Here is a 26443-nt window from a genome sequence, read left to right as displayed (position 1 = left end):
CAAATTACATGAGCTGTGTTTTACTTTAGAGACAGTTCCAAATTACTGGTAACTGTGTGCTAATGCTAGAATGATCAATGATATCCGTTTGATCAGCCGTGAGACTCTACCTTTTCCTCATGGCCCTCTCCAAGTCCACCAAGCTGCAGAGGGGTAAAATGACTTCATGTGGTGAGAAGTATTGACTCCTGTATTCACAGCAAACCGTTTCTCCTGTTATCTCACAGCAGTGTGTCTCTTCCACCCTAATCATATAGGCTGACCTGTGTGTGATGGCCTCAGTTCTTCTATGCGGTCTACCCCTGCTGCCCCCTGGCAGGGCGTGGTTTAAATCTGTGGGGTACTTACCAGAATCTCACCCTGCGGTAATAGGAAGTGTAGGGGGAAATTAAAGCAAAAGGGGGGGACAGTATAAAATCAAGGCCAGAAGAAATGAGAAGGCAAGCAAGCAGAGACGAGGGAAGGCCAGAGGAAGGAGAAGGGAGGGAGGGTAGAGGGAGTCAGAAGGAAACAAAAGTGAGAAGGAGAGAAAGGGGATCGAAGGAGAGCGAAAGAGTAGAGAATTCAAAAGGTGACAAGTGAGAATGGAAGATTCCACGGGAGCAGCAGAAGGAAAACAGAGAGAAAGAATCATGAGACAACCAGAAGAGGACAGAAGAAGACAGTCAGGGGAGAGAGAGAGAGAGAGAGAGAGAGAGAGAGAGAGAGAGAGAGAGAGAGAGACAGAGAGAGACAGAGAGAGACAGAGAGAGACAGAGCAAGAGAGTTACATGCAATTAGAATTACTTCAAGAACATCAAAACTTGGTAGTCATAATTGTTGCTCAGCTGACAGGTGCGAGTTTCCATGCACATTCTGAATTACAAAACATAAAAAAATGCTTGTGTGTTAATGGGAAAGCAACAAGTCAATCAACAAAACTGTTGGAGCGTTTGTTGCTTTGTTGGTGAACAACATGCCTGGGTTACATGCAGACAGCAATTAATAATAGCAATGGAAACAAAGACACATGTTTCAGAAACGTGGGGAAGCAGGGTCTTCTTTCGGTTCACTAATGCAACTCTCCCCCTCACTCAATCTGTGATCTTTAACTCCGATCGGCAGTAATATCATAATAATCCTCTTTCAGAATCTTATAAACACACATGAAATCCAGCAAATGTGACTAAAACATCAGTCGGACAAAAAGAGGACCCGCTTTATAACATCATGGACATCAGGGAGTTGATGATGAGAATTAGGGAAGACTGGGTACAGTCAGTCGTTACAATGATGTACAGTGTCGGGTATTGTTAACAGTAACATACATATGCAGATATAGATTAATGGCTATAGGATAAATCATCGCTGAAGGGAGGGAGGGGGGGGGGAGGGAGGTACATATTCACATTGTTGATTAAAAGCCTTGTAATGGGAGGTATCAGTCGGGGGAGATGAAATGTGGGACAGCTGAAAGGTTTCCTACCTGGTTGGGTATGGCCCTCTTCTTGTTTGCAGCCGTGTTCCTTTGTTGGGCGCTGTCGTTACACAAAGACGGACAGGAAAGACAATTAATGTGGAGAACGTCACTCTAAACCTATTCCAAATAAGCACATTCAAACTAAAATTTCATGTTACATATGCTCCATGATACTCTATGAATTTCCAGTTTTATGTTTTATAGCCTTTAGTTCAAAAGCCCAGAGAGACAAGTAAGAAAATAATCTAGTGGTCCGTCTCTATGTATCAGGCATGCAATTGGTGATGGAAAAAAAAGGCAGGAAAATATACAGTACAAAAAGTGCGGACCTTAAACTGAAAACATACAAAAACACAGTGTCTCTATCAAATCGTCCTCAGAACTCTGCGCTTGCAGCAGACTGTCTTGTTAGCTGTAGACTAACGGATGCTTGCTTTGGAGTTTGTTTGTAGCTCGGCAAATGAACAGAGAGCCAAGATGGCTCAACACTGTCCTTGAAAATCTGTAATTCAAGTAACAGCGGAAAACCAGCTAACATCCCTTTGGATATTGAACATTTCAGAAGTCCATAAACAAAAGTGGAATTCCAGAAAAATACAGAAAGAAAATCACATCCCTGAGTGATAAATGAGCAATCCTTCTCTTATGTGCACAACTTGAGCACATGCTACTAAAATATTTTACCCAGAATTGTTCTTATTCCCCTAAGATACCTATTTTCACTTCTGGAAACAGTGAAGGCTAACGTTTTTACGGGTGCAACAATGTTTTTTTAAGTTTAATACAAGAGGCTGAAGGACTTAGACTAGAGCATAAACATTTCCTCAATGGTAAATGGACTGTGACTTGTTTGGCGCTTTTCTAGTCATCTAGACTACTAAGAGCTTTTACACTACACGTCACATTCACTCCTTCACACACTGATGGTAGAGGCTGCTACTTTAAGTGCCCATCTTTATTCACTGATCCCATTTATATGCATGCACACCGCTGACTATGACACTCAGATGCAATCCAGGGTTCAGTGTCTTGACCAATGACACTTCAACATATAGCTGCAGGAGCTGGGCATCAAACTCCTGACCTTCTTGTTAACAGACAGCCTACTCTGAGCCACAGCCATTTTTTTTACTTAACAATTCAAATCAGACAGAAAAAACGATCACTAGGACATTTTCCTAACTTCCCACTAAAGGACCTTTGTCATTGATATAACTCTACTGACTAACTGCAGAAAGGTGGCAATAAAACACTTTGAGGATTTAAAATATTGTTCTGCTGTGCAAATACATAAAGATGGAAGTGGATTTAACAACATAAAGGGTCAAACACTCACACACAATCATACACACAATCCTACATCCTTTCTTTTAGCCCACCTGTTGTTGCTGTACCCCGGCGGGGAGCTACCATCATCCAGCCTTCTGTAGTCAAGACTGAAAGTGATGTCATGAGAACCGTTAAACAGCCCTCGCTGACCTCCAGCATATTACAGCAATCTACTGGCCATGCAGAGGCTAGGCAGTAAACCTTCTCACACACAAACACACACAAATGGGGGCTTGCCTTGTTAATCGTTCGACAGCATGACCCACACAGAGGAGGGCATCTCCACTCGACTACATGTTACTGTGAGTGCTACACCAGGGACCATGTGAATTCAACCATGATGACCTCTAAACCTCAAGCGGATACACACCACAAAAAGACAATAAGATGCCTCAAGTGTGCAAATAAGTTCAGTGCATAACAGCAGTCAAAGTTAATTGCAGTAAAACATTAAAAAAGGCTCTGTCTGATGCTGCAGGCTTCATACTGACATTCAAACAGCAGACAGAAAGTTCATCTGTCAAGCAATTAAGCACGCCTGATTGACTTGGTCGGGGGGGAGTTGTTGCAAGCAAGGGGGACAGATGGGCAACTAGTACGACCTTGATCATTGTAGTATCTACATCCCCTAGAGGGAGACACATGTTCTGAAGTGGCTAATTGGCATGCTAAGTCACACTGATGCACCGCTGCTCACAACATGTGGCTCATTATAGGAAACACTCAGATTCAGTGGCAGTGAAGGGGAGGTGATTCTGTAGAATTTTTTCAAACGACAGCTTGGTTTCATGTGTACTGATGGCGTTCAAGTGTTCCCGGCACAACATGCAGCATGTAGTTAATCGCAGTCACAATACCTGTAGTGAGACGAGGGTTACCAGCTAAGGCTTAAGGTATGGCTAGAACAGGTTTGAGAGAGGAGGGGTACGTACTTAGCAAAGCCTATGAAGTCCTCATGGTTGGTGTTGATGTAGGACAGTTCAATGTCAATCAACAGCAGAACCTTAATGAAAGGCAGAAAATCATGATTAGGATGCAGAGATCTCAATTAAACACAATTTACAAAGTGTTCACTTCTGGTATCTAGCCAGTCACCTGATCCTTAGTCTTCCCTTCTCTTTCTCTGACATGGGAGGTAACAATCCTCTCAGTCTCCTCTCTCAGTCTGGGGTAGGAATTGAGCTGAAAAGCAACAGAATGCAAAACTGCAGCACTGAATGGAGACACCCACAATCACACACTGACATGTGAGCTCGTCTGAGTTAGACTTACCAATAAGTATCAGAGAGAAACAGGAGTGAATAGTGAGAGTAAGTGAAAACAAAGAAAACGGAACGAGATAGTCAAGTGACATTTTAGTGTCACGTGTATCCAAACAACCAAAGACCACACACACACACACACGTACAGACATTAAACTCTAAATGACTGTCTGCTCTGCAAAGTGGTTATTACTATCAGCCAGAGATGACCTCATCAATTCCGAACCAATGAGGTAGTAATGTGAGCTTACACTTTCCTTTGCCATGCATGGCAAATTAAAAGTATCACCAAGCACATTTTATGTTTTAAACAAATTTTACCACTTCCGAATTTCAAGACTTTTTAATTAGTTCAAGAGTGTCATCTCGGACTCGATTAGTGAAGACTGGATGAGAAGGGGAGAGTGACAGGATGGGCTGAGGCAGAGGTAAACCTGTAAAGCGGAGGATAAGGATGGCTGGATTTCAGTGTGCCTGTCAGCTGATTTTAATGAGTGCAAGGCCTTCCTCTTTCCACAAGATGGCAGTGGAGCACTGTTGCTATGGAAACACCCCATTCAAGCTGCCACTGTATCCATTGAGCCCTCAGGTTATTCCTATCATTCCTCCCTGTGACATAACCTGCTTTTCGCCTGGTTCAACAGATAGCAAGTTGACAGTTTGCCATGGGTGGGTCGGCAGGGGAAGGGTAGCCGGCTTCGGCTCCGCCAAGACTGACGGAGGGGAGCGGGGTCTTGGGCAGGGAGAGAGGGAGCCAGCCATGCGGTGGTGCGTACAATTTAAATACTTAAATGAGATGATGCTGAAATCCACAGCAGAGGGAGGCTGGCTGGTGGACATTTGGAATTGGGCTTACAAGTTAAGACATGATTTGCACATCAGTGCTCAATCTGAATGGTATGGAGAGTTTCTGAAGTGAGAGCGGAGCAGTGATGGGACAATACACATATCTGAGCACTGAGAACGGTAATGTAGTGGGATGGAAAGGGATTTCACTTTGTGACCATTTTACTGGGATGTCAGTGATAGGCATTTAGAGAAAAAAAGGGAATCTCTTTTTCATGCCATCGCCCCAGCGGTTGTGTCTCTGGTTACCTTAACGGCACACTTCATGACGAGTGCGGTGAGCTCGGACACCACAAGGTCCACGCATTTGAGGCTGGGTTCTTTGAGTTTGAGGATCTGCTTTTTGACTATCGCCTCGAAAGCCAGGTCAGGGGTGAAGAGCCCCGTCCTGAACGGTCATGGGGTCAGATTGCATTTTGTGTTGGGGATAGAGAGAGGTAGAGAAAGAGGTAGGTAGATATTAAGGAAAGAGAAAATGAGGGCAGCCAGGAAAGAGAAAGAGAGAAAGAAAAGGAGAAAAAAGTCTTTGTTCAGTTAGTCATTTCTAGTTGTTGACAAACAAATCAAACAGTGTGAATGGACAAGCCACAGGTTTGTCACAGCTTCTTCCTTGACGAGCCAGTTCCTCTTACACTACATCAATATTAAAAAACAGTCAATGTGGAAGTCATCTCCAACCTGATCAACTTCTGCTTTTAGCAACACTTTTCTGACTGGCTATAAGTACTGAGCTGTGAGACCTGCAGATTGTCCAGGAGAGACCAGAGATGTTCAGACAGTCCTTGAAACATCTCATATCTACGGCGACACGTCCACCGTCACAACACTCCACAACACGACAGCACTGCCTGCACACAGAGCTAACAGGGCTGGGCTGGGCCGAGGGCAAACTGCACAGAGTGTTTCTTAATTATTATTTTTTTAATACTACAGCTAAAGCGACCAGTTGAGACTTTTTCAGATATTTTAAGGAATCTGCTGGCTAATACTCTGTGTCAGCGTACCCTCTGCTATACCCATGGCTGCCCTTGCCCCATGCCTTGGCTGGGTTGGGAGATGCTGGACACCTGCAGTACCTTGTTGGAGCACTGCCTGACTGTGTTGATGAGCTCCTGAATGACCAGATCGATACATTTGAGACAGGGCGTTTTCAGCTTAACGATCTGCTTTTTCACGATGGCCTCAAACGCCAGGTCTGGAGTGAACAGCCCCGTTCTGAGGATTGCACAGAGAGACAGAGGCACAGCGGCAGACAGATGGGACGGTTAACACACACATAGGCTAATAACAGATGAAAAGACAGACGATTAAGTGCACATAAGACAAATAGGTGGCTGAGGAGATCTCCGATCATGGGGAGAGAGACAAACACTTCAAATAAACTGACAGCTGAAACAGGGCTAACAGACAAAGTGAAAGACCAGTTGTAAATGTTATTTAAAACAAAACCACTAATGAGATTTGACAGACAGAAGAGATAAACATGACAATGTTAACACAGGAGACAAAGATGGGTGATGTTGCAGGGAGGAGATACGAGGAATGGTAGAACAGTGAGGAGAAGTAGAATAGAGGAAATACATAGTACACACAACAAAAACACTTATCTGAATACCCGTCTTGGAAATCTATATTTTAGTCTGTTGTTCACAGGACTTGATTGTTAAAAGTTTAATCATAGAAGAACCGCCTCCATGAAATAAGAAAAGTGAAACATGTGTGTAAGGCAATATTTAACACAAAAGCAGATTTCTACTCTATTGACTGCTCTGGATGCTTTGTAACAATGTCTTGTGTGTTTCTTTGTCACAGCTCCACTTGCCTGACACCATGGACGTTCTTGATTGCGTGACTGATTTCTCGCCGTAGATCCTTTTCATCAAACACGATCTGTGAGACAAGGGAAGGAGATGAAAATTTAACAATACTCACAGAAAGACAAAGAATCTTACATAAACAAAAAACAATAACATGTTGCATACGACACATTCTCTTCAAGCAGCACACTGACCTTGACCAGTTCGAATGGGAAACGTTCATGGAAGATGCGGTTGATTTTGGCGCCTCCTGACAGTTCATTGGTGTCCACTTGGTCCCCCGAGCCCTCGATGCACTTCTCAAAGTCTACACCAAACTGCTGCACCATTCTGATGGGCAGAAAATTTCATGCAGACAGTAAGAATAATCTTCTTATATCCACAGCAGGAGTACGTCCTGTGTAAGAACGCTTTTCATCCGTGAATGCAACATAATGTCTATCCGAGTCTACGGTGGTAATAATCATGGATCTGAACGAATCAATGTCTACAAGTTTGGACACCTGTCATCTGCAGATTCATTGCAAAATTTGAGACATGTAGATCATGGTGCAGATTTGTACTGAATAAAAGAAAAGGCAATGTTGTGTTTCAAGTGTATTGACTAATGAAGTGTGACTCAGATGTAAATGGTTTTGCAGCTGTGAATGAACTGAATATAAAATAGCAAAGAGTAGAAAAAAAAATCAAAATTCACAGAAAAACTGCTGCAACACTGGGTAGCAATGTCCGGAAACTGATAGCTTGTGCTAGTTGATGAAAAACTAGCCATTTTCATTATATAGACAAATCAGATCTGATCTGTGACTCAATCGGAGATTTGTGATCTACTGCACCCCAAACTGTAACTGTTATAGTTACCCATCTCATCTCTGAAGCCCCTTCTCTTTAAAACAATGAATGTGAGGTGGTCAGGAGCTGCTCACGTCGACACAATAACGTGTTTTAGCTTAATTATTAGGCTTTCCATTAATCAAGCTATTGTAAATTCTGAATGGCAGATTGTTATGAAATGTAACATTCATGTACACTCACTGCAACAAGGCCTTGGTCTTGCGTGTTGGATCATCCGGACGGAAGTTCTTGTACTCCTCCACCTCTTTCTCCAGAGAGAGGAGCTGACTCTGCAGCTTACTGCGCAGACCAGGCAGGGTGTCCCTGATGTGGTTGGTTAATTGCTAAGACACAGAGAGAAAGTTCTGTTCATTTCAGAGAATCAATGCGATGGTGGGGAGGTGGTAATGCTCAATACTAATTGATACCAGACCTGGTTGAGTGCCTTTTGTAGATGGGGTGTGCCCATACGCTCTGCAATGTGTCTGTAGGCAGGGTGGGACAGGAAGAACTTTCTCTCTGCAGCCAGTGCAGCACGAATGTCCTTCCTCCCATCAATGTCTTTCTGACTGCGGTTCACCACACCAATGTAGCCTGCACACACCAGTAGAAATTCTCAATCTCAGGCCAAAAATAAAACCAGGAATACTTGTGTGTAAATCCTCACCTCTACGAAGTGGCAAAAGTTTATTTTCCAGGATGTCCTTTGCGTCCGTCCCTTCGTCCATCAAGTCCAGTTTTGTTAAAACTCCAATGGTTCGCATACCTGCACAAAGTGTGTAACTATTTCAATTTGAAACAACTTTTTTACCTGCATAACTAATGGTATTATAATATTATCATAATAATAATGATAGAGTATACAATTTACTTAAAACAGCAATGTAATGGAAATAACGTGCAGTTTTGAATAAGATTTTCCTGTTTCATCTTAAATGATATGAAAATTAAGCAGTGCGTTCATCAATCTGTTAGAGCTGCTTTTTAACCTCTGCTCTAACAGAAAGCGACGTGCTCACCCTGCGGGTCCACCTCCTTGGCGATCTTGAGTGCGTCTGAGTTGGCCAGATCGGTGTTAGCAGGGGTGACGGCAAGGATCAGACAGCTCTCCTTGGTGATGAACTGCATGAGCATGTCCCTGATCTGGTGCTCGATGTCTAAAGGCTGATCTCCCACAGCAACCTTAGTCATGCCCGGGAGGTCGATCAGGGTCAGGTTCAGCACTGAGGACAGAAGAAATGATGATGAGAAACATGCAAAAAAAGGAAAAATTATGTTTGGCTTCCAGAGTGAAGAATTTCCTGAAGAAGTGAACAACTAAAAGCATGAAAATATCCTGACAAGATTTCCTTGTTTATTCCAGTTATGTGTTCATTATCATGACTTTTAAACATAGATATGTTTACAGTTCAATTCAACACATCATTACCTGGATGCACATTCATAATGATGTGACCTCATTACCCAGGTAGTGATAGATTGGAGAGAAATAATGTTAGTGTTATCATGTGTATTTTCAAAGAAATGGCACATCACCATCCAGGAAAAAAACAGAGCTTATCCAGAGAGATGTTTTCTACACGGCAAGCTGAGACAGACAGCCTAGAGTTATTTATGAACAAGTCAACTTACTTTTCCTCCCTGTTCATAAAAACATCAACCGACCTCACAGCTATCCCCCACAATTTAACATGCTAACCAATGTGGGTGAGGGTAGGAGAACGCTCCGTTGTGAATCAAAGTTATATTTGTCGTTAACTTTATAGAAAGAGAAACACCCGCTGAGTTTTTGTGCTTCCAAGTGTCACATCTACTGAAAGAGATAAACATGAAAATGTCAGATATGTTTGGATTTCAGAATTTCATGAGACGGGTCTCACAAAGAATAAATACATGTTTTTGACAGACATTCAATGATGTTTTATAAAAGGAGTTAGAAATGTATTACCACCTCTTAGTGTGTGAATGTTTTACCACAACATTGTGTTTACAAATATCTTAAACGCCCAGTGTTTACATTCCACCACCAGGGGGCTCTCAATCAAAACTATCACAAAATATGTAGTTGAGGCGGGTGGGGATTTGACGTAGCATCCAGTGTTTCCATGGCAACAAAAAAAAAACGTGTCTGTAATGGCGGCGGCCACAACAAGACACGTCCTGTTACAACTATAAAATTAAGGATTTCTTACATAAGTGTTGGAAATATTTGAGTTAGTGAAAGTACTCAACAAATAATACATAATATAGGTTAAGTCAATTTTTTATTAATTTAAATATTTTAGTGTAGAAATTCTACATATTGTACATTTAAAGATTATGAAAAAAAAATATTGGAAACAGAAAGAAACATTTATATAGGACACCGTCTGTGCTGTTTGCAATACTGAAAAAATCCTTTATATTGGGAAAAAGTACATTTAATACGTAAATGTATTTATATATAAAATATTGACTCGAAGTTCAATGGAAAATTGTTCTTCCTGGTTAATCAGATGCCAGGATTACATTATATTACATTTTAGGATAATCATCATATTGATTTACACAGTCATATACAGGGCTTAAGACAACCAGATAATTATAAGAATAAGAAAATAAAATCTGTTATGGTTAAAACAATATGGTGTGTGTTTTAGGATGAGACTTGTGAGTCTTTACCGTTTGGGGAGTAGACCCTCAGGTTAATTGGGATGGGGGAGATTCCTTTGTTGGAGCCCGTTATCCTTTCGGTCTCGGCCTCAATTTCTGACCGCACCTCATCGAAGTCCACAAACTTCTTCCCTTTGCAGTGCAGGAATTCAGCATATTCTAGACAGAGGAGAAGAATGATGTACACGAGAGGAGTGTAAAGATTAGAGGGAGAGAAAGACAAGGAGACAGAACAATCAGGCAGGAGGGAGATATAAATAATATAATAATAAATTAAAAGATGGAGGTTACAAATAGCAGGCAGTGATCCTAGCTGGAGGCACTGAGACAGAGACAGAGCAGACATGACAGTGGACTTTGAGGCGGCTGTGCACAGGATGTGGAAACTCACCTGCTTTATTGTTGACCAGCTGCAAAATGAGAGGTCTGCGGGTAACAATGCCTGATCCACGTGGAAGAAAGTCCCTGAGAGAGAGAGAGAGAGAAACAACATGTTGAGGACAAAAACCAGAATTGTTGAGAGTAAAGAATGAAAACGAAAATAAATCGAAAAAGGGTGGGGGGGGGCATTGGGATTAAAACAGGTTGGTTTAGGACAAAAAGAAACAACACAAAGAGAGAAAGAGATAGAAAGAAAGAATGTTCAATGATTCATTACACTCAATGTCCATTTCTGTGCAGCGCGGCGTCTGCTAGATTGATAGACACGGGGGAATTTCACGCCTCCAACTAGTCTTGCAACAAATCAAATGTGACACGGTCATTTTATCTCATCATTAAAGCGTTAGGGAGAAATTCATGAACACCCACTCTGCTGTTACTGCTGTTACTGTTACTGAGTCTGTACCACAATAAAACTCCATTCACAGATGAATCTTTATAATCGTTCACTTTTATTGTTATATACTAATCTCTAATGGAAAAACAGACTACAATCAGAAATACTATCAAACTTTGTAGTGATGACATCATAACAATCAACTGTAAATGCCAGCCTAAAGGCCTAAATTTAAATAAACTTTATTTTAATTTGATATCTCAACCAAAACATACCAAACGCACATCTCAGAGGATGTGTGTTTTACTTTTGTAAATGTGTTTTCTACCGTTCCTGAATCTTCACCTTCTCTCCTTGGCCTCTAATTTACTGGTTAACATCTCACAGGGGTGTGGATTTAAGGATTTCTTAGGTGAACTTTATAGCCAGGGTACACTATTCTGAGCTGTTCAATCATCACTGACAGAGATGCGAAACTCTACAAGACCACCAGAGATAACATTTAAAAAAAACATTTGTGGAGAAAATATATCTGTGAATTCGCTAATAACGCATTCTTTTTTCGACAAGTTATTCAGAATAAAAGCCCCCAATTACAATATCCTTGAAATGTTTTTATTGTGAAACAGTCACATCAGGAAATAGGGTGTGTTCAGCAGTAGCAACTTAATACAACCCAGACATCTGACAATTAAAACACAGGTAAGATAGGAAACTTCAAATCCCACAGATTCAGTGAGAAGATACAACAAACTGAAAACACAGTGACTTATAAACATCTTTCTCTGCACTCATGCGGAGGGAAGGAAGAGGTCAGAGGGGTCACGCATTAACATGTGTTCATCTGTGCACAAAATGAAACTCACACTTTCCACCCACATGGTGGTTATGACTCTCATAAGCTCATATCATCTTAAAACAATTAACTGATCATCATGACTCTCAGTCGAGTCATAGCTGCATCTTAATCAGCCTTTGAGGACATAGCTGAATTGAAGACTCTCACAAGATTATTACTTTTTATTAAACTGAAGGCTTGTGTGTGAACTGGTGCTGTGAAGCAGTACGCATATCTCACAAGGTGACCTTGACCTGCTGCAAAAGTTACACACTGCAGTAACCAGGCCTTGAAATGTATTGTGCTAATGACCTTTGAAACTAACATTTAAAGGTGAAAAAGTTACATATTGTTGCCTTTACACACTTTTTGCCTCTGCTTTACCCAGAGAATTTCACGCAGTACCATTTTACTAAAAGGTCACATATTGTACTCCTTTTGAACAAGTTTAAATTAATCTCAGAGGACTCCAGAACATGTCTGTTAAGTTTCTTCCACTCTCATCCTGTATCTGATCATGCCTATAAACCCCTCTTCACAGCCCTGCTCAGAACAGGCTGTTTCTGTGTCTATAGCTTTAAATGTAAGTGATCTGTGTTCAACCAGCTCCTCTGTAAGGGCTTGGTAGCTCTGGCTTACACTATGCCCTATAGTTTACAGTGGAAAGGCAGACTCAGGAAGAACTAACACCTTGCTGTGGGAGTGTCACCCAGCTGGGGGAGGGGTTACTTCCAATTGTGATGTCACAAAGGGAAAATCTCCAAACAGCTCCCCCCCCCCCAACATTTCCCGTCTCTCTTCAGCTGCAAAAAGGCAAAAAGCCCCCCCCGCAAAAAAAGAAAAACACCATGGAAAATAAATAACTTAAGGCGATCAGCATATAATGAGCAGAAAATAAAATCGGACTGAGGGTGGATTTACCATTTGTAGATAATTCTTTGTGTTTTTATATTGACATATCTGTTATTTTAATCTTCAGTTGCTCCAACATCACTAACATCAACGCAGTACAAGATATTACCAAGTAAATCATTCAATGTACTGATCTGATACATTAATTTACGAGATCATTTATGAACATAAGACATATTGGGATGTAAAAAATGGCATCAGAACATGTCTGTTGAAAACTTGTTCATTGTTGAACAATTACACTACCTCATTTATTGCTTGTTTGAAGGACAGGCCCATCCCTTAGTTTCAGCTGGCCGTGGTGTTTGTGTAAGCCTGGCCCTGGGCTGTGTCAATACAGGAGATATTGCCACCATAACATCTCACTACAATAGGTGTCTAACTTCAACTGAGAAAACATGCAGTATGCTACTTAATTACACAATATCATGCATTACACAAGCATGACACAAACAACAAACAAACAACATTGAATGCTTTTGGTGCGACAGTGCATTGTTAACACACAGGCCTACAAGAATCAATGACAACCTTTTCTCACAGTCTACTGGTTTGTTTCTCTTAAAGTGACAGGATGCCTGAGGAATTTTTAACCACACAGCCAAAGTTGCTTAGTCAGCCCTCCTTTAGATGAGGCTCTCCCACCCACCCAGCCTTCTTCCCTCCTCTCCCCATTCAGAAGGCCTCTCTGCTGCTCTGCAAACATACTACATCTGGTGGCAATCACCAGCCCCACTCCTGGAAAGATCAATGCAGAGACTGAGCATGTCACTAACCAACGTTCGCATTTTCTTCCATACTTCTATACCTATAGTCCTGAAGGGACTATATAGCCGTTTTCACATATGCACTCCGGATAATATCTAGATATTTAAAGGAGGACTTCTCCAGACATTCTCCCGAACTAGTCGTTCACATATGCTCCTCACAGCGGGGGACCTTCTCTGTCAGAGGGGAGGGGGCGTGGGGGATTTCCCGACGATATTATCCGTAAATAAACAACGCAGAAGTAGCGGCCGTAGCAACAGAGTCCGCTACACAACGTTATAATGGGAATATTTGCCTTTATATCAATGCTATGTGTAATCCAATGGAATGACAACATCCACTAAAGAGAGGAGAACAACATACTGACCAACAGAAAACAGAATGCAGCCATTTAATCACGTGCACGGAGATCGTATTGGTCGCGTGCAGACACTTTAGCCAGTCACTGTATATAAACGTCATTCTCTTTTCATTGGCTGAAAATCTCCGGAGTATATGCTACCGCGTTCAGACATCAGCTCACTCGGATATTCTGCGGATAAAATACTAGGGGTCTGGCCGGATAAACTCTGGGTAAAGTCCGCGCGAAAAACGTGGCTGTTTGCGTTCACACATAGCCTAAAGAACCTCCTGGTAGCCAAATCTCCGGAGTTTTTCAGGAGATTTCCGTATGTGTGAAAAAGGTTTATGGCAGAGCTCAACATACTTGCTGACTTTAGACTGGACGCAATGTGTCAACCACAGGGCAGGAGAAGAAGAGAGAGGAGCTGTCATACTACTAGTGCCGGCAATTCCTAGACTGTAGTCCTGTGGTCAAACAGTGGGAATGTTCAGGAAGTTCCTTACATCAGCAAAAAACAACAAGTCTGTGGGTCAGCACTGTTGCTGTGTCATGCACATAATGTGAAGCATGCAGGCATTTGTCCACATGGCCACAGTATGGAAACGTCTGGATGAGGAACAGAGGGTAGGGGTTCAGGGGATAAAAAAAACAGCTATAGGTTGAGGGAAGGGAAAAACTAAACTCACATTTGGAAAATGATGGTAATGTGTGCGAAGTACCGGTAACAACTAGAAACAACCTTTTAGAAACTGCTCATAAAGATGCACCTCTCCAGTTATAGGCAAGTTAGGCAACCCTTTTTGGATTCTCATCAATCAAATGCCAGCTCACTAGCTCAACAAGTGGCTACTGGCAAGAGTTCAGAGCAATAAATAAAAGCATTTTCATATTTTCTGTAAAAGAAGGACCAGGAGTCATATTCTGAAAAGCTCTATCCCAAGAGGCTATATCACCAGTGCAGAATTGAACCATTCAGTCTCAATCACCAGAATCAGATAAGCAGCAGTGGCATATTGAAGAGAAGCAAGAGGCGAGGATTCATTATTGATGCGCTGTAAATGATAGACGAGGCCGAGCAGATTGTGTATCATTTCATGCATTATGAATAGCCAAGCAAAGAGCATCAGTCTGTGAGCCTCCCTCCCTCTAACACAAGAGAAAGCAAAAGCAAAGGGAGAGTAGGGCAGAGAACAGTAGAGCCAAATCCCCTCCCCCTGCCTCTTTGCCCCTGCAGCCTCTGCCTCTTTCAGAGCAAGTCTGAGGAGCCACAGCTGATCCTCCTCTTCCTCCACAGACAGAGGCCTGGGCAGGGCTCGTTTTCAAACATGGAAAGCAACGTGTGAAACTCTGAGGTCACAGAATGCTCTCAAGGGAGGGTATAGTAGACAAAAGTTTGTTTGTGGTTTGGTGGGACTCCTCCCAAGGGTCTTTGGTGTAGCAATGAACATATAATTATGGCTATCCGCATTCCCGCACTACAGTCTGTCACTGTGGGTACCAAGAGGCATCATCTGGGAGAAAATCCTCTTCAAACACTACCAAAATCCAATTGCTTAGTGGAAAATCCCTTTACTCTTGGCATTTGGCTGTCTACTTTTTCTTCACAGTCATGTGTTCTTTTCTGCAGACAATCTAGCTTACAGACTGGCAGCCATTTCTGTTCAAATGCACAAAAATATATTTTCACCACCATCCTGAAGTAGGTTCAACGCCTCAAACAGAGATGGCAGAAATTAATATAGCAACAACAGTCATCTAATAGGTTTAAAATATGCTAACATAGCATCTTCTTGCCTCTGTTTGAACACTTGAAAAGCCCCTGCTATCATTGTAGACTACTAACCACAAATTTGATAACAACCTCCACCCAAGCCAGCTTGCAGTACTAGATATGAACTCTTTGCTCCTGACTGGGACAAAGACCTCACAACCCAGCCAATAATGGACAACCGCCAAAAGTAAGGCCCTGCAATAGGTTGTAGTTAAACAAGCCGACAACATATTCACAAACACACCGAACAGAGTAGAATACAGACGACAGAAATGTTCACAGAAACATGAGGCTGATGAGACAGAGTGATTTGATTAACTTCTGTCCAGCAAATATGCAGACCAGCCAGCCAGTGTAATTTGGTCTCTCCAATGAGAAAGTTTAATAGAAAAAGGCATGAAACGAATCAAAAAGATAGGCTGAGAAGCACGGAGAGAGATCACAATCCCACCTGACTGCCTGAGCTGATTATCAGGACTGGAGTAACTCCACTGATAATGTGGTCTTGTCCTACTTTAACTATTCACTTACAACCAGGAAATGTAAAGCAGAAACCGAGTAAACACAAACAAAGATACTGAGACAACTAAACATGTGCCTGATGAGGTAAGTGAAATCCCATGGCATCCATATCACGTCACGACATCAGCTGTGGGTTCAAAGTGAAGATAGGAGGAGCATTTCTACTCAAGTCTGTGGTCTGAAAATTGTCTTTCAAGGCACAAACTGACTCTATTTGAATTTCTAGGGCCGTGTAAAAGTGCAAAAGTGCAAAAGGGAAAGAGGTTTTAATTTTCATGCTTGGGGACAAGAGAATGAAGCCAGCCTTTCACACACAACATAGACCTCACCTCACAGTAGAAAACCTACTGATGGTAACAGTAGCTCGGTCTGTGCTCATTGTGTAAATTGGCGCACAGCGAAATCGTTTTTGTATAAGTGTGAACTAAAATTCAAGTAACTTGTTTAAGATATTGATCAGCTCCTGGGCTCAAAGAAGCCCAAACAATGTGTCATCTCAACATGAACACGCCTGTTGTTATAGTGATATACAGCACCTCCCAAGTGTTCAAGGCTGAATTAAGACTCCACCTTGTAAGTGTGACTTCACCTGTCCTGATTTGAATTGAGTTTATTTTTATTTAATAGGGAGTCAGGGACAATGCAATCTAACACAGTTTCAATACAAAACATGAAACTGATGCGTTGCACTGAGAGTTTTAAGCTATAGCTAATGTTCGGTAGGTATAAATTCACCTGCACAGTGGCAACACAGATGCACTTCTATTGGTCTGATACAAAGAAAGCTTAACACACCACACACATACTTCATAACAGGATGAGCATGTACAAGTGTGAATGCCTCAGCTTTTGTGCAAAGTGCTTGTGTAACTTTTTAGAAACTGGGCGTATCTTAGCACAGTCTACAGGCAGAAAGGGGACAGCAATGAAATTACATCGTACAAGTCTCAGTAATCAAACTTTACACCAAGTGTAAAGTGATGTTGTCCCACGCTCCCTCAATTTTAATTTTGTTCTCTCCTGATTGATTTTAAACTAATTTTCCTTCACTGTACTGAAATGCCTCTCCATACCTGCCTGTTGACTCCATATCATTCCTCTTATTTGCATTTTTACAATTTTTGCCCTCTCTGTTGATCTCTGTTCTGTTGTGTTTTTGCTGTATCTGTCTGTCACAGCACTTTGTAAACATTTGTTTTTAAAGGTGTGATATAAATAAAGATATTATTATTATTATTAAGTGCTCTCACAGTGTAAAATTCTAATCCACATTAATGTGAATTCAATGGTAGTCTAATCTGTGAGTGTGAGTATGTTCATGTCTGCTGAGCTGTTACGACATGCTCTTCCTATTGTGTTTTTAACCAAAGGCCTGTCTGCATGCCATTTTAATAGCCTACATACTTCCACTTCTCTGCTGGCTAGTCTGTGTGCACGTGTGATTGTGCGATACCAGTATGGGTTGGGTTACAAACACACACAAACACACACACAGCTCTATGGGGAGGAAACCTGTTAAACAAGCTGCTTTGGAGCAGTCTTGTTTTGTTTCTTTATCTGCAGGGTGATCTTCCTCACTGCTGATGTGGGAAGACAGGATCAGCCTGTTGAGGAGAGCTGCTGCTAGACCCCTAACCCTTGAGAAACATCAAACCTATTTCCCAAATTCTAGAGTTTGGTCTAAATCAGTTTCAAAACAGGAAGAATGTACAGGAAGTGCTGTCTGCTACAGATGTGAACTTGTTCTGTTTGACAAATGGTTTTAAGCAATGAGGGATAGATCATAAAAATGGCTCTTTAACACATCCAGCTTCAAATACCCAAAGCTCTAAGGAAAGGACACAGCTCACTCTTCCTCTCTGCTGGCCTACCAAATAACACGTCATTAGTTCCACATCTGACAGAATACACATGCTTATCTAACAACAAACTTCTATTTAGTACAATACAACTCAAATCAACATCTGTCAGTGATATATATAAATAATTACAGGCAAATGCAAATCATGGAGGAAGTTTTGGGAGTGACATGGAAATGTAAATAAAACCACAGGAAGACGTTCCCTTGCATAACTTCTGTCAGGTGCACACTGCTATTAACTAAAAAAAAGGTGCGGCAATGGACTTTACGTCCATCAGCTGATGTCATTTTCAGGGATGGTTTGTGTCATACAGGTTGATAGAGCCACGATGTTACAGAAATAGCTCACTGTTTTGCTACGTAAAACGCGTATGACATCGAGTTTTTGAACCTGCAGCACATACACGATGAGGACAGATGCCGAACTTACTACTGATGAGATGAGATTCAACTTTATTGTCATTACACATATACAAGTATAGAGTAACGAAATGAGGTTTGACATCTCACCAGAAGTGCAAATAAGCAGGAAGTGCAAGAGTCTGTGCTATGTACAGTAATTACAGAATTTACAGATGTAGACTAAAAAAAGTGAATTATTAGGTATATATGGCTGGATTAATGGGATGCTATAAATATAAATAAATGCTATAAATATAAGTGTATTCTTCGGATTATAATATACAGATTAAGGTGCAGTGAGCATGCTATACTAGATTACAGATAATATACAGAATATGGACATATTTTACAGGTCGATAACTTATTGAGGTTACATGAACATACTATAATACAATAATACAGGTGGAGTACATTGATGAATAATACAATAACTACCGTTAGCTTAGCTAGGTGGTGAGCATTTTAAAAACAATAAACTGATTGCTAGTAAATTGTTTGCTAAGAGATGATAATAATGACAAGCACTTACCTGCCAACAAAATTTTCCAAGACTGAGCTTTTCCCAGCACTCTGTCCTCCAACCACAGCAATCTGGGGAAGGTCTAAATTGCAACTTTGGCCAATGGAGCTGAAAGCGTCTTGAAGCTTGTTGATCAGGGGAATCAGGTCTTCCATGCCCCGGTTCCCCATGGCTTCGTTAGCTCAGAGAGCCCCTTCAACACAGCGCAAACCAGAAGCTAACGCTAGCTTAGCAGCAAGGTGCTCTCGTGTTACTCTGAAGTGTTGACTTCCGCCGCTTCAACACCTCGAGCTTTTATGCTCTCCGTCAACACTTGTGCGGTTGCCCGTTATTAAGTTCACACTACTACCATTTCGTGTTCTCTTTAGAGCTTAAGCTAAACACTCAGTCAGCCGTATCGGACGGAAAACTCGCAAAACAAAACTTCCTCTACACGAACACCATCCGGTCCGGGGAGACGACATCCGATCGAAACCGGCGAAAATAGACCCGCCTCTTGTCTACAGAAAAACAGGTTTGCTATTGGCTACATTTGCTGTCTATCAAGCCACCTCACACTCTGATTGGCTCTCTAAAAGGCGTGTTCTCGTCTTTGATTGGTCAAACCGATTATCAGTTTGAGCTCCTCACGTCACATGTTGACTGCAACATGGCTGCCACCATAGAGTGTGGAGCTGGTTCAGAAAACAACATGTCCTTACAGAAAGCTGTGTGTGCAGCGTCTCCCCTCTCTCTGAGAATAGTTGCTGAATGTCCAGTAACTAAAGCAAGAGTTTGTGACTTAATACTGCCACACTGTGCGGTCAGTACCCCTGTTTTCATGCCTGTCGGTACCCAGGGGACTCTGAAGGGAATCACTGTGGATCAGCTGGAGGGTCTGGGATGTCAGATTTGTCTTGGAAACACTTACCATCTAGGAATGAGACCGGTAGGCAACACTGTAACATAAATACTATACAAATTCTGCTTTTCACATGAATACATGGACTTTGATTAGGCTATAAAGAAAGCACGATAACTTTTCTTCTTTCCAATTCAACATTATGCCCACAGGGACCCGAGTTAATCGAAAAAGCTAATGGCTTGCATGGGTTTATGAACTGGAAGAGGAATCTTTTAACTGTGAGTATATGTTTTCTCAATTAATCAATATACTAGGCAACCATGGAGTTGAATGCATGGGATGGTGTTTTGTATTCAGATCATTTTAAGAGGTAAGTGACGAGATTTTGTTGGAATCTTTCCTCTGTTTACAGGACAGCGGGGGGTTTCAGATGGTGTCCCTTGTTGAACTCTCAGAAGTCACTGAGGAAGGGGTCAAGTTTAAGTCCCCCTACGATGGCAAAGAGATCCTCCTAAGTCCTGAGAAATCCATCAGCATACAGAACAGTCTAGGTCAGAATGTAGTAACATACTTTTGAATCAGAATTAAGATACAAAGACTTGGAGCTTCACCTAAATTGTGACTAAAAGACAGCTTCTCTGTGGTTTACTTTCAGGGTCTGACATCATGATGCAGCTGGATGATGTGGTCAGTAGTACTGTGACAGGACCTCGGGTGGAGGAAGCTATGCACAGATCAATTCGCTGGCTTGACCGCTGCATAGCAGCCAATAAAAATCCAGACAAACAGAATCTGTTTGCCATCATCCAAGGAGGACTAAATGCAGAGCTGCGCAAAGCCTGTCTAGATGGTAAAAACAACATCCTACTTTGTCTGGTTCCTTTGTCCCTCCCTGTCTACTGTCATTTCAGCACCTGGTTAATGTCATGTGTTTCCTTTAATTTATAGAAGAGTTTTAACAGGGTTTTACATATCAGTAAAATGAGGAATTATATGTGAAGTTTACAGATGATGTGAAGGTTTACTACCTTGAAAGCTTGTGTAAAGTTTCAAAATGTGACAAATCTAGGGCTGGACGATAAGGCCGGAAAATAAAACCACAGATTTTTTTCACACCACACTCGATTTAAAGTTTTAGTCGATTTCTTTCTTCTAAAAAAAACAAAAACAAAACGACTAAGAACAAGTTTTGGTCTCATTTAATCAATAAAAAGAAAGTAAAGCAAACCTGAATTTCCCTTCAATGATTAATGAAATGTACAGCAAAATAGTAAGTAAATAATGGGGGAGTATTTTGGCCCAAGGGAAGCGGCAGAGAAAGTTTTCGAGAAAATCTTGATTTAAATACTATTTATCAATTTAATTGATGTATCGCCCAGCCCTACAAGTAATGAAGAAATACAACACATTCACTTAATCACTTCCAAAGTTAAAGTGTAAATACTGTGCAGAGATACGGGCCAAGACAATAAGTAGACACATTTTAAAATCAGGTTTTATTGTGAATGCAGCCAGTTTTCAAATGTTTAACAGTGATTAGGACTTGTGTTTTCAAGTGTTTCATCCCCTCTTTTTAGAGATGACTAAACGCGATGTTCCTGGTTTTGCGATCGGCGGCCTGAGTGGAGGAGAGGAGAAAGATGACTTCTGGCGGATGGTCACACTAAGCACTGACCACCTACCTCGGGAAAAGCCCCGCTACCTCATGGGTGTGGGGTATGTTTTCCCACATGCCAAAGATGATTGATGAGAACTCTCTGGTTTTAGAATTGACTAATGAACATCGGGGTTGTTCCTCATGTGCTGCAGGTATGCCGTGGACTTGGTGGTGTGTGTAGCTCTGGGATGTGATATGTTTGACTGCGTATTTCCTACCCGCACTGCAGTAAGCTCTTTCACCTCACACACTTGATTTTATTCTAAGCCGTGTGTCTGATATCAATGTGTCTCTGAACATAGTGTTTTTCTCAATCAGAGGTTTGGCTCTGCCTTGGTGCCTTGGGGATCCCTCCAGGTAAAACAAAAGCAGTATGCAAAGGACTTGGGGCCAATAGACCCAGACTGCCAGTGTCCCACCTGCAAGAGGTAAGTCAAGAAAAAAAACAGTGAGCCTGGAGGTCAGTGTAGTTTCCAAGAAGAGCCAATAAAGATGTTTTTACCCAGCAAGCTTATCCCTTATTTCTGATCTAACAGAGGGGAATGCTGGGCATAAACCAATCATTGTGATTTAGGTATTTCAATATGTAATTGGCAGATTTTGCTGCAGTTGAGTGCCAGTGTATGAGCCTGCTGTTTAATTTGTACCTTATTGCAAAACTCTGTCACTGTAAAATGTTTTAAGTATTATTACACTTCTCTGTTCCAGACACAGTCGGGCTTACCTTCATGCTCTTTTTAAGAGTGACACTGCAGCCATGCATCACATCACCATCCACAACATCGCCTACCAGGTCAGTATTAGAAATGTCAAGATACAGTTTACCTGAAATAACAAAAGCATTGAACTGCTCGACAGAGTATATTCACTGAAAGCGATCTCAGAAGTAACTAGAGCGGAATAACAGGTTTTAAGAGTTTTCGATGCACTCCTTTTAACTTTCACTGTTGTTAAACAAAAGTAGAATTTATCCTGAATAAACCTGTGTGAAATGGTAAATGCTGCCACTGATGAAGCAGCGGGAGCAATTCTGGGTTAAGTGCTTTGCTCTAGGATACATCGGACATGTTGCTGCTGGAGCTGGGGATCGAATCCTCGACCTTCCGGTTGACCTTCTAACTGAGCCACAGCCGCCTTTCATTATGCAAGCCGGCATGGCCACCAAGATCAAAAACTACTACAAAAGAAAACCTGGTCACCTGGACATTCAGTGTTGAATCGAAAAGATGTAAATGACTCAGACAACTTTATTTATCCCAGACTGACGTACATTGAGACAAAGCCAGATTAAATCATTGTTAAATCAAGATAAACCGTCAGCACAGCTAATAACCTTTGAAAAACCTGAAGCCAAATACAGATTAAATAAATCTTTTTTTAACCTTTAATTCTAAAGACTTTGATTTTTCACATTACTATTTGATGTCTTTCTATTAACATTAAAGGAGCAGTTCATTACTTTTCTCTTCAATATTGCCACATAAAAATAAACCTATCTCATGTTACATCATTTATTTCAGAGGCAAATTGCTCAAACAAATCAGTCAATCAACCATTATTTGTATTGCGCCAATTCATAACAAATGTTTTCTCGAGACGCTTTTCAAAGAGCAGGTAAAATACCTTACTCTTTGTTATGTTATAATAGAAAAATTGGATGGGGGAGATGGGATGAGATGCAGGAAGGATTTCTCCTTTGTAGTCCTCCTGTTGTCCACACTTTCTTTGCCGCTGAGGTGGAGGTCGGAGCAGGCCGTGCATGAATGAGGACGGCGGTGTTGTTAATGCGACATCAAACACTACACCACATAAATTCTCGCCCCATTTCTTGAACAGTGTGTTGTTGTACGCTGTACCACAAACTTGCTTTGCCACTCTGGCATTATCAAAACAATAACCGCCTTAGTTTGTGACAGATACGTCCTATAACATTATGCTCTTGTTAATGAAGTAAGACACATCATTTCTGATTATTCAACATATTAGTTTAATGATGTCTTGTCCCATTTAGCCACGCTAGCATGGAGCTTTGGTTTTCGGTCTGCTGAGCAGTCTCTCTACCACTTTGATCCCCAGTGAAATGCAATGACTTATTTCATGTGTGTGCAACATTTACATGTTAACCTTTATGATGGTCAAAATTAGCGTGTTAACATTTTAACTGTAAACTCTAAATATAGTGATCTCCACTCTCTAAATGTTGGAGAGGTCAATTACACTTTATTTCTCTGATTCAAAAAAAACTTTTCTCTTCGCAGCTCAACCTGATGCGCTCTGTGAGACAGAGCATTGTGGAGGGTGGTTTCCCTGACTTTATACGGGCTTTCATGAAGCGGATGTTTCCCTCTCGGGACCAGTACCCCGGCTGGGCTGTGGATGCTCTCGCCTCCGTCAACATTACTTTGGAATAGAGCCAGGAAGGCAAATGTCTGCTCTAAATGGAGATCATGTCACAGACTGGAAGATTTTAAATATTTAAAAAAAACTTCTTTTTTTTTTAATGTATGATCATTTTCTACTATTTGTTTACATTTGTAAATGCGTTTTACACTTTTTTTTTGCTAAAAGGAGAATGTCTGTTGAACTATGGAGCCGGATTGTCTTTTGCATCAAGCCTGCTCTTCTTACCCTGTGCAGATTGTCCTCCAAGAACACATTATGATAATGTGAGACTGAATGGGGTTCAAATGAGGTTTGAATCACATGAACTGTCTCCTCTGATATGCTCAGACAATTTTTTGTTGTTACCATGGCTACCCAGCTTGGCCCACCCACTTGAAATGAAATGTTTTGCCTTCCTGACAACCTCTTTGTAACATGTTGTGCCTTAGGGCGTCATAGAATTATTTTTCCCCCCCAAAGGCACAAGATTAATAAATGTATTTGTATGCTGGCGTTTTAACCTATATTGAAACATACTATTATTTATCAGTCAGCTGTTTCAAGAGATCAATGGATCTAGCTCACTGCTGATTGGGTGCTTGTGTAATTTTGACCACAAGAGGGCAAAATAGACAAAACTACAGTCCGACTGTAGAACTGGATTAAACAGTACCCTGTCTGAGTTTAAACTATAGTTCAGTTTCTATGGAGGTTAAATAGTCTATGTAAAGATGGCAACAATTACACAAAGACTAGGTGCAAGAGGTGAAACACATGTTGACACAAAAACATATTTTAGTTCACAGTCAGCCCACATCTAAGTAGGAACAAAAATAATTACTCTTATTATTATTAATATCCTATTTTTCTCATCAGTTCAGCTGACAGTAATCTTTGACCCCCTGCTAGAGGGTTTTGTTTGGAGCTTACAGAGGTGCTGCAGCTTTATCCAGGCTCAGTTGTGGGTGATTAATATTAATATTGTGAGTTAATTTGCATAACACCTGTTGTCTGTGGCTTTGAGTCAACAGTCCCTCTTAAGCACCATAGTTGAATTTCATTATGCTTTTGCTCTAACCACGGGCACTACAGGATTTAACCTGTGACATATAATGAGTGGCAGCTTGCTAATATTGAGAGACATTGTTTGTTCGGTGCACAGTAAGAGCTGGTTACAGGTGCTTTGATGAGTTACAGTAACTACAACATTTAAAGGGAGAATTATGCTGTGATGATATGAGGTTCATGGTGACATTTTGTGTTTTTATTTAATACAGCCCACATTTATTGGAACTTAAAAGTTTTTAAGCCATGTGATGATTGTGTTTTGTCTTAAAACTATTAGAGAATTGTGGCTCCTACATTCTCTCAAGGAAAGGTTGTTTTATTTTCTGGCAAATCTTCAGCATTGACTGTGTTGTTTGGTTATATTTAGTGTGTGCTTGGTGAGAGAACAGCTTTCAGAACTCAGTTGGCAAGCGTGCACTACATAAATTGGACGTGGTCTTGTGTCCTTTTCAGCAAAGATCATTCCTAACATGTTCCTCCTTAGCAGGCTCTAAGAATCTTAAACTACATGAAAGTGAATAGGACCAAACCAGATCTTCATTCAAAAAATACAAGTCTCGTTTCAACTCTGCGTTGCGTGCAGTATTTGTGCAAGTCTTATCTCATTCAATCTTTTAGAGAAATGTATATTGTGCCCCTGATATGGCGCAGTACTGTTGGGCTCTTATTGTAAAATATATATTTGTTTCTGCACTTTCTACTTTGTAGTTATTCCTGATATGAGGAGTATAGGCTACTTTAGTCCCCATCGCTTGGTGACATATTGGCAGCCAGTGCGTCCATGCGTAGCTCAGGCAGGAAGGATGCTGGTGTTGAGAGAGACAACCAGTTGCTTCCCAGCAGTCACAGGAAAAGTGGAGCCTCCCCAACGCACCGAAGGATGAACATCCCCGACCTGTTGCCTCTGCGAGAAGAAAACTAGAGCTGTATTGTGAGGGTGCCAAGGAAAAGAAGTTGATTTTTTTCTGTTTTAAAGGGAGGTCGTAGACGATGCAATGAGGTGTATCAATGTTTTCGTTTTTTATCTACGTTCTAAATAGCCGAAGGAAGAGCAGCGGAGCTGGTTTTGGGAGGTCTACCTTCTCTGCGTGGAGGTACATTTATCGGTGAAATCTTTCTCTGTCTCGGGGTTCGGAGGAGGAGAAGCATGGTCGAATTGGAGAAGGAGGTGCTCCCTCTGCCCCCACGGTACCGGTTCCGAGACCTGTTGCTCGGGGACTGGCAGACCGACGACAGGTAAGGATGCAGCTGCTTGCATCGTTTACGCACGGCGCACTGAATCTGTTGCGCAACTGTGCGCCATGAGAGCATCATTGCACCTCGTCTTAAAAGTACTTATTTGTTCTGCGTTGCACTGTCTCTCTGTGATCTTGTTAATCCAAGTGCATGAATGTGTTGGACTTTTTTACTGCCAGCTTTTGCACTCGTTGCCATGGATGCCGCAACAGGTTTACTCTGTCCTGTGTGCTAACACTAGCCTACACAAGTACCAAAAGCAACATTGGAACGTTTTTATTTCAAAAGATGTCATTCAAAATTTCATTTCATGCATTTCCAATAAGTCTGAATTATGCCCTG

The 26443-nt window shown here is 41.5% G+C and overlaps 3 protein-coding genes across 13 annotated transcripts in view; 2 read left to right on the top strand and 1 right to left on the bottom strand.

Moving 5' to 3' along the window:
* The window catches only part of dnm2a (dynamin 2a), a 30797-nt gene extending 11413 nt beyond the window's left edge, over window positions 1-19384 (bottom strand). For 2 of the 9 annotated variants that reach the window (XM_065965050.1, XM_065965047.1), the window contains exons 1-15: window positions 18924-19382; window positions 10591-10664; window positions 10209-10358; window positions 8567-8770; window positions 8215-8313; window positions 7981-8141; window positions 7749-7891; window positions 6908-7043; window positions 6719-6786; window positions 5973-6111; window positions 3884-3970; window positions 3721-3791; window positions 2839-2895; window positions 1466-1517; window positions 349-360 (exon numbers count right to left, since the gene is read on the bottom strand). In XM_065965050.1, the coding sequence (XP_065821122.1) occupies window positions 349-360; window positions 1466-1517; window positions 2839-2895; window positions 3721-3791; window positions 3884-3970; window positions 5973-6111; window positions 6719-6786; window positions 6908-7043; window positions 7749-7891; window positions 7981-8141; window positions 8215-8313; window positions 8567-8770; window positions 10209-10358; window positions 10591-10664; window positions 18924-19084 (1614 nt within the window). In that variant the 5' untranslated portion in view covers window positions 19085-19382. Of the gene's footprint in view, window positions 1-348; window positions 361-1465; window positions 1518-2838; window positions 2896-3720; window positions 3792-3883; window positions 3971-5145; window positions 5285-5972; window positions 6112-6718; window positions 6787-6907; window positions 7044-7748; window positions 7892-7980; window positions 8142-8214; window positions 8314-8566; window positions 8771-10208; window positions 10359-10590; window positions 10665-18923 lie in introns of all 9 variants that reach the window. The other 7 variants (XM_065965048.1, XM_065965051.1, XM_065965049.1 and 4 more) reach the window with 7 other exon arrangements.
* Window positions 19385-19539: 155 nt separating this feature from the next.
* qtrt1 (queuine tRNA-ribosyltransferase 1) lies at window positions 19540-24321 on the top strand. The gene is made up of 9 exons (XM_020640934.3): window positions 19540-19842; window positions 19968-20036; window positions 20171-20309; window positions 20414-20608; window positions 21336-21474; window positions 21568-21643; window positions 21734-21843; window positions 22124-22208; window positions 23674-24321. Exons 1-9 carry the CDS (start codon window positions 19564-19566, stop codon window positions 23824-23826), a joined length of 1245 nt encoding a protein of 414 aa, XP_020496590.1. The 5' UTR covers window positions 19540-19563; the 3' UTR covers window positions 23827-24321.
* A 152-nt stretch (window positions 24322-24473) lies between these two features.
* Window positions 24474-26443, top strand: part of kcnt2b (potassium sodium-activated channel subfamily T member 2b) — a 39019-nt gene continuing 37049 nt past the window's right edge. For 2 of the 3 annotated variants that reach the window (XM_065965046.1, XM_020640952.3), the window contains exon 1: window positions 24474-26101. In XM_065965046.1, coding sequence (XP_065821118.1) covers window positions 26013-26101 — 89 coding nt within the window. In that variant the 5' untranslated portion in view covers window positions 24474-26012. The remainder of the gene's footprint in view (window positions 26102-26443) is intronic. The other variant, XM_065965045.1, reaches the window with a different exon arrangement.

The sequence above is a fragment of the Labrus bergylta genome, chromosome 16 (genome assembly GCF_963930695.1).
Source record: "Labrus bergylta chromosome 16, fLabBer1.1, whole genome shotgun sequence".
NCBI lineage: Eukaryota > Metazoa > Chordata > Actinopteri > Labriformes > Labridae > Labrus > Labrus bergylta.
This window is presented reverse-complemented; position numbering and strand designations above follow the sequence as displayed.

What these genes read in the sequence shown, in the direction of transcription:
- qtrt1 (XM_020640934.3), top strand. Translation starts at nt 19,564, where the DNA reads ATGGCTGCCACCATAGAGTGTGGAGCTGGTTCAGAAAACAACATGTCC. An exon ending in CAGCATACAGAACAGTCTAG is followed by an intron (nt 20,310 to 20,413) that starts GTCAGAATGTAG and finishes GTTTACTTTCAG; the next exon opens with GGTCTGACATCATGATGCAG. An exon ending in CGCTACCTCATGGGTGTGGG is followed by an intron (nt 21,475 to 21,567) that starts GTATGTTTTCCC and finishes CATGTGCTGCAG; the next exon opens with GTATGCCGTGGACTTGGTGG.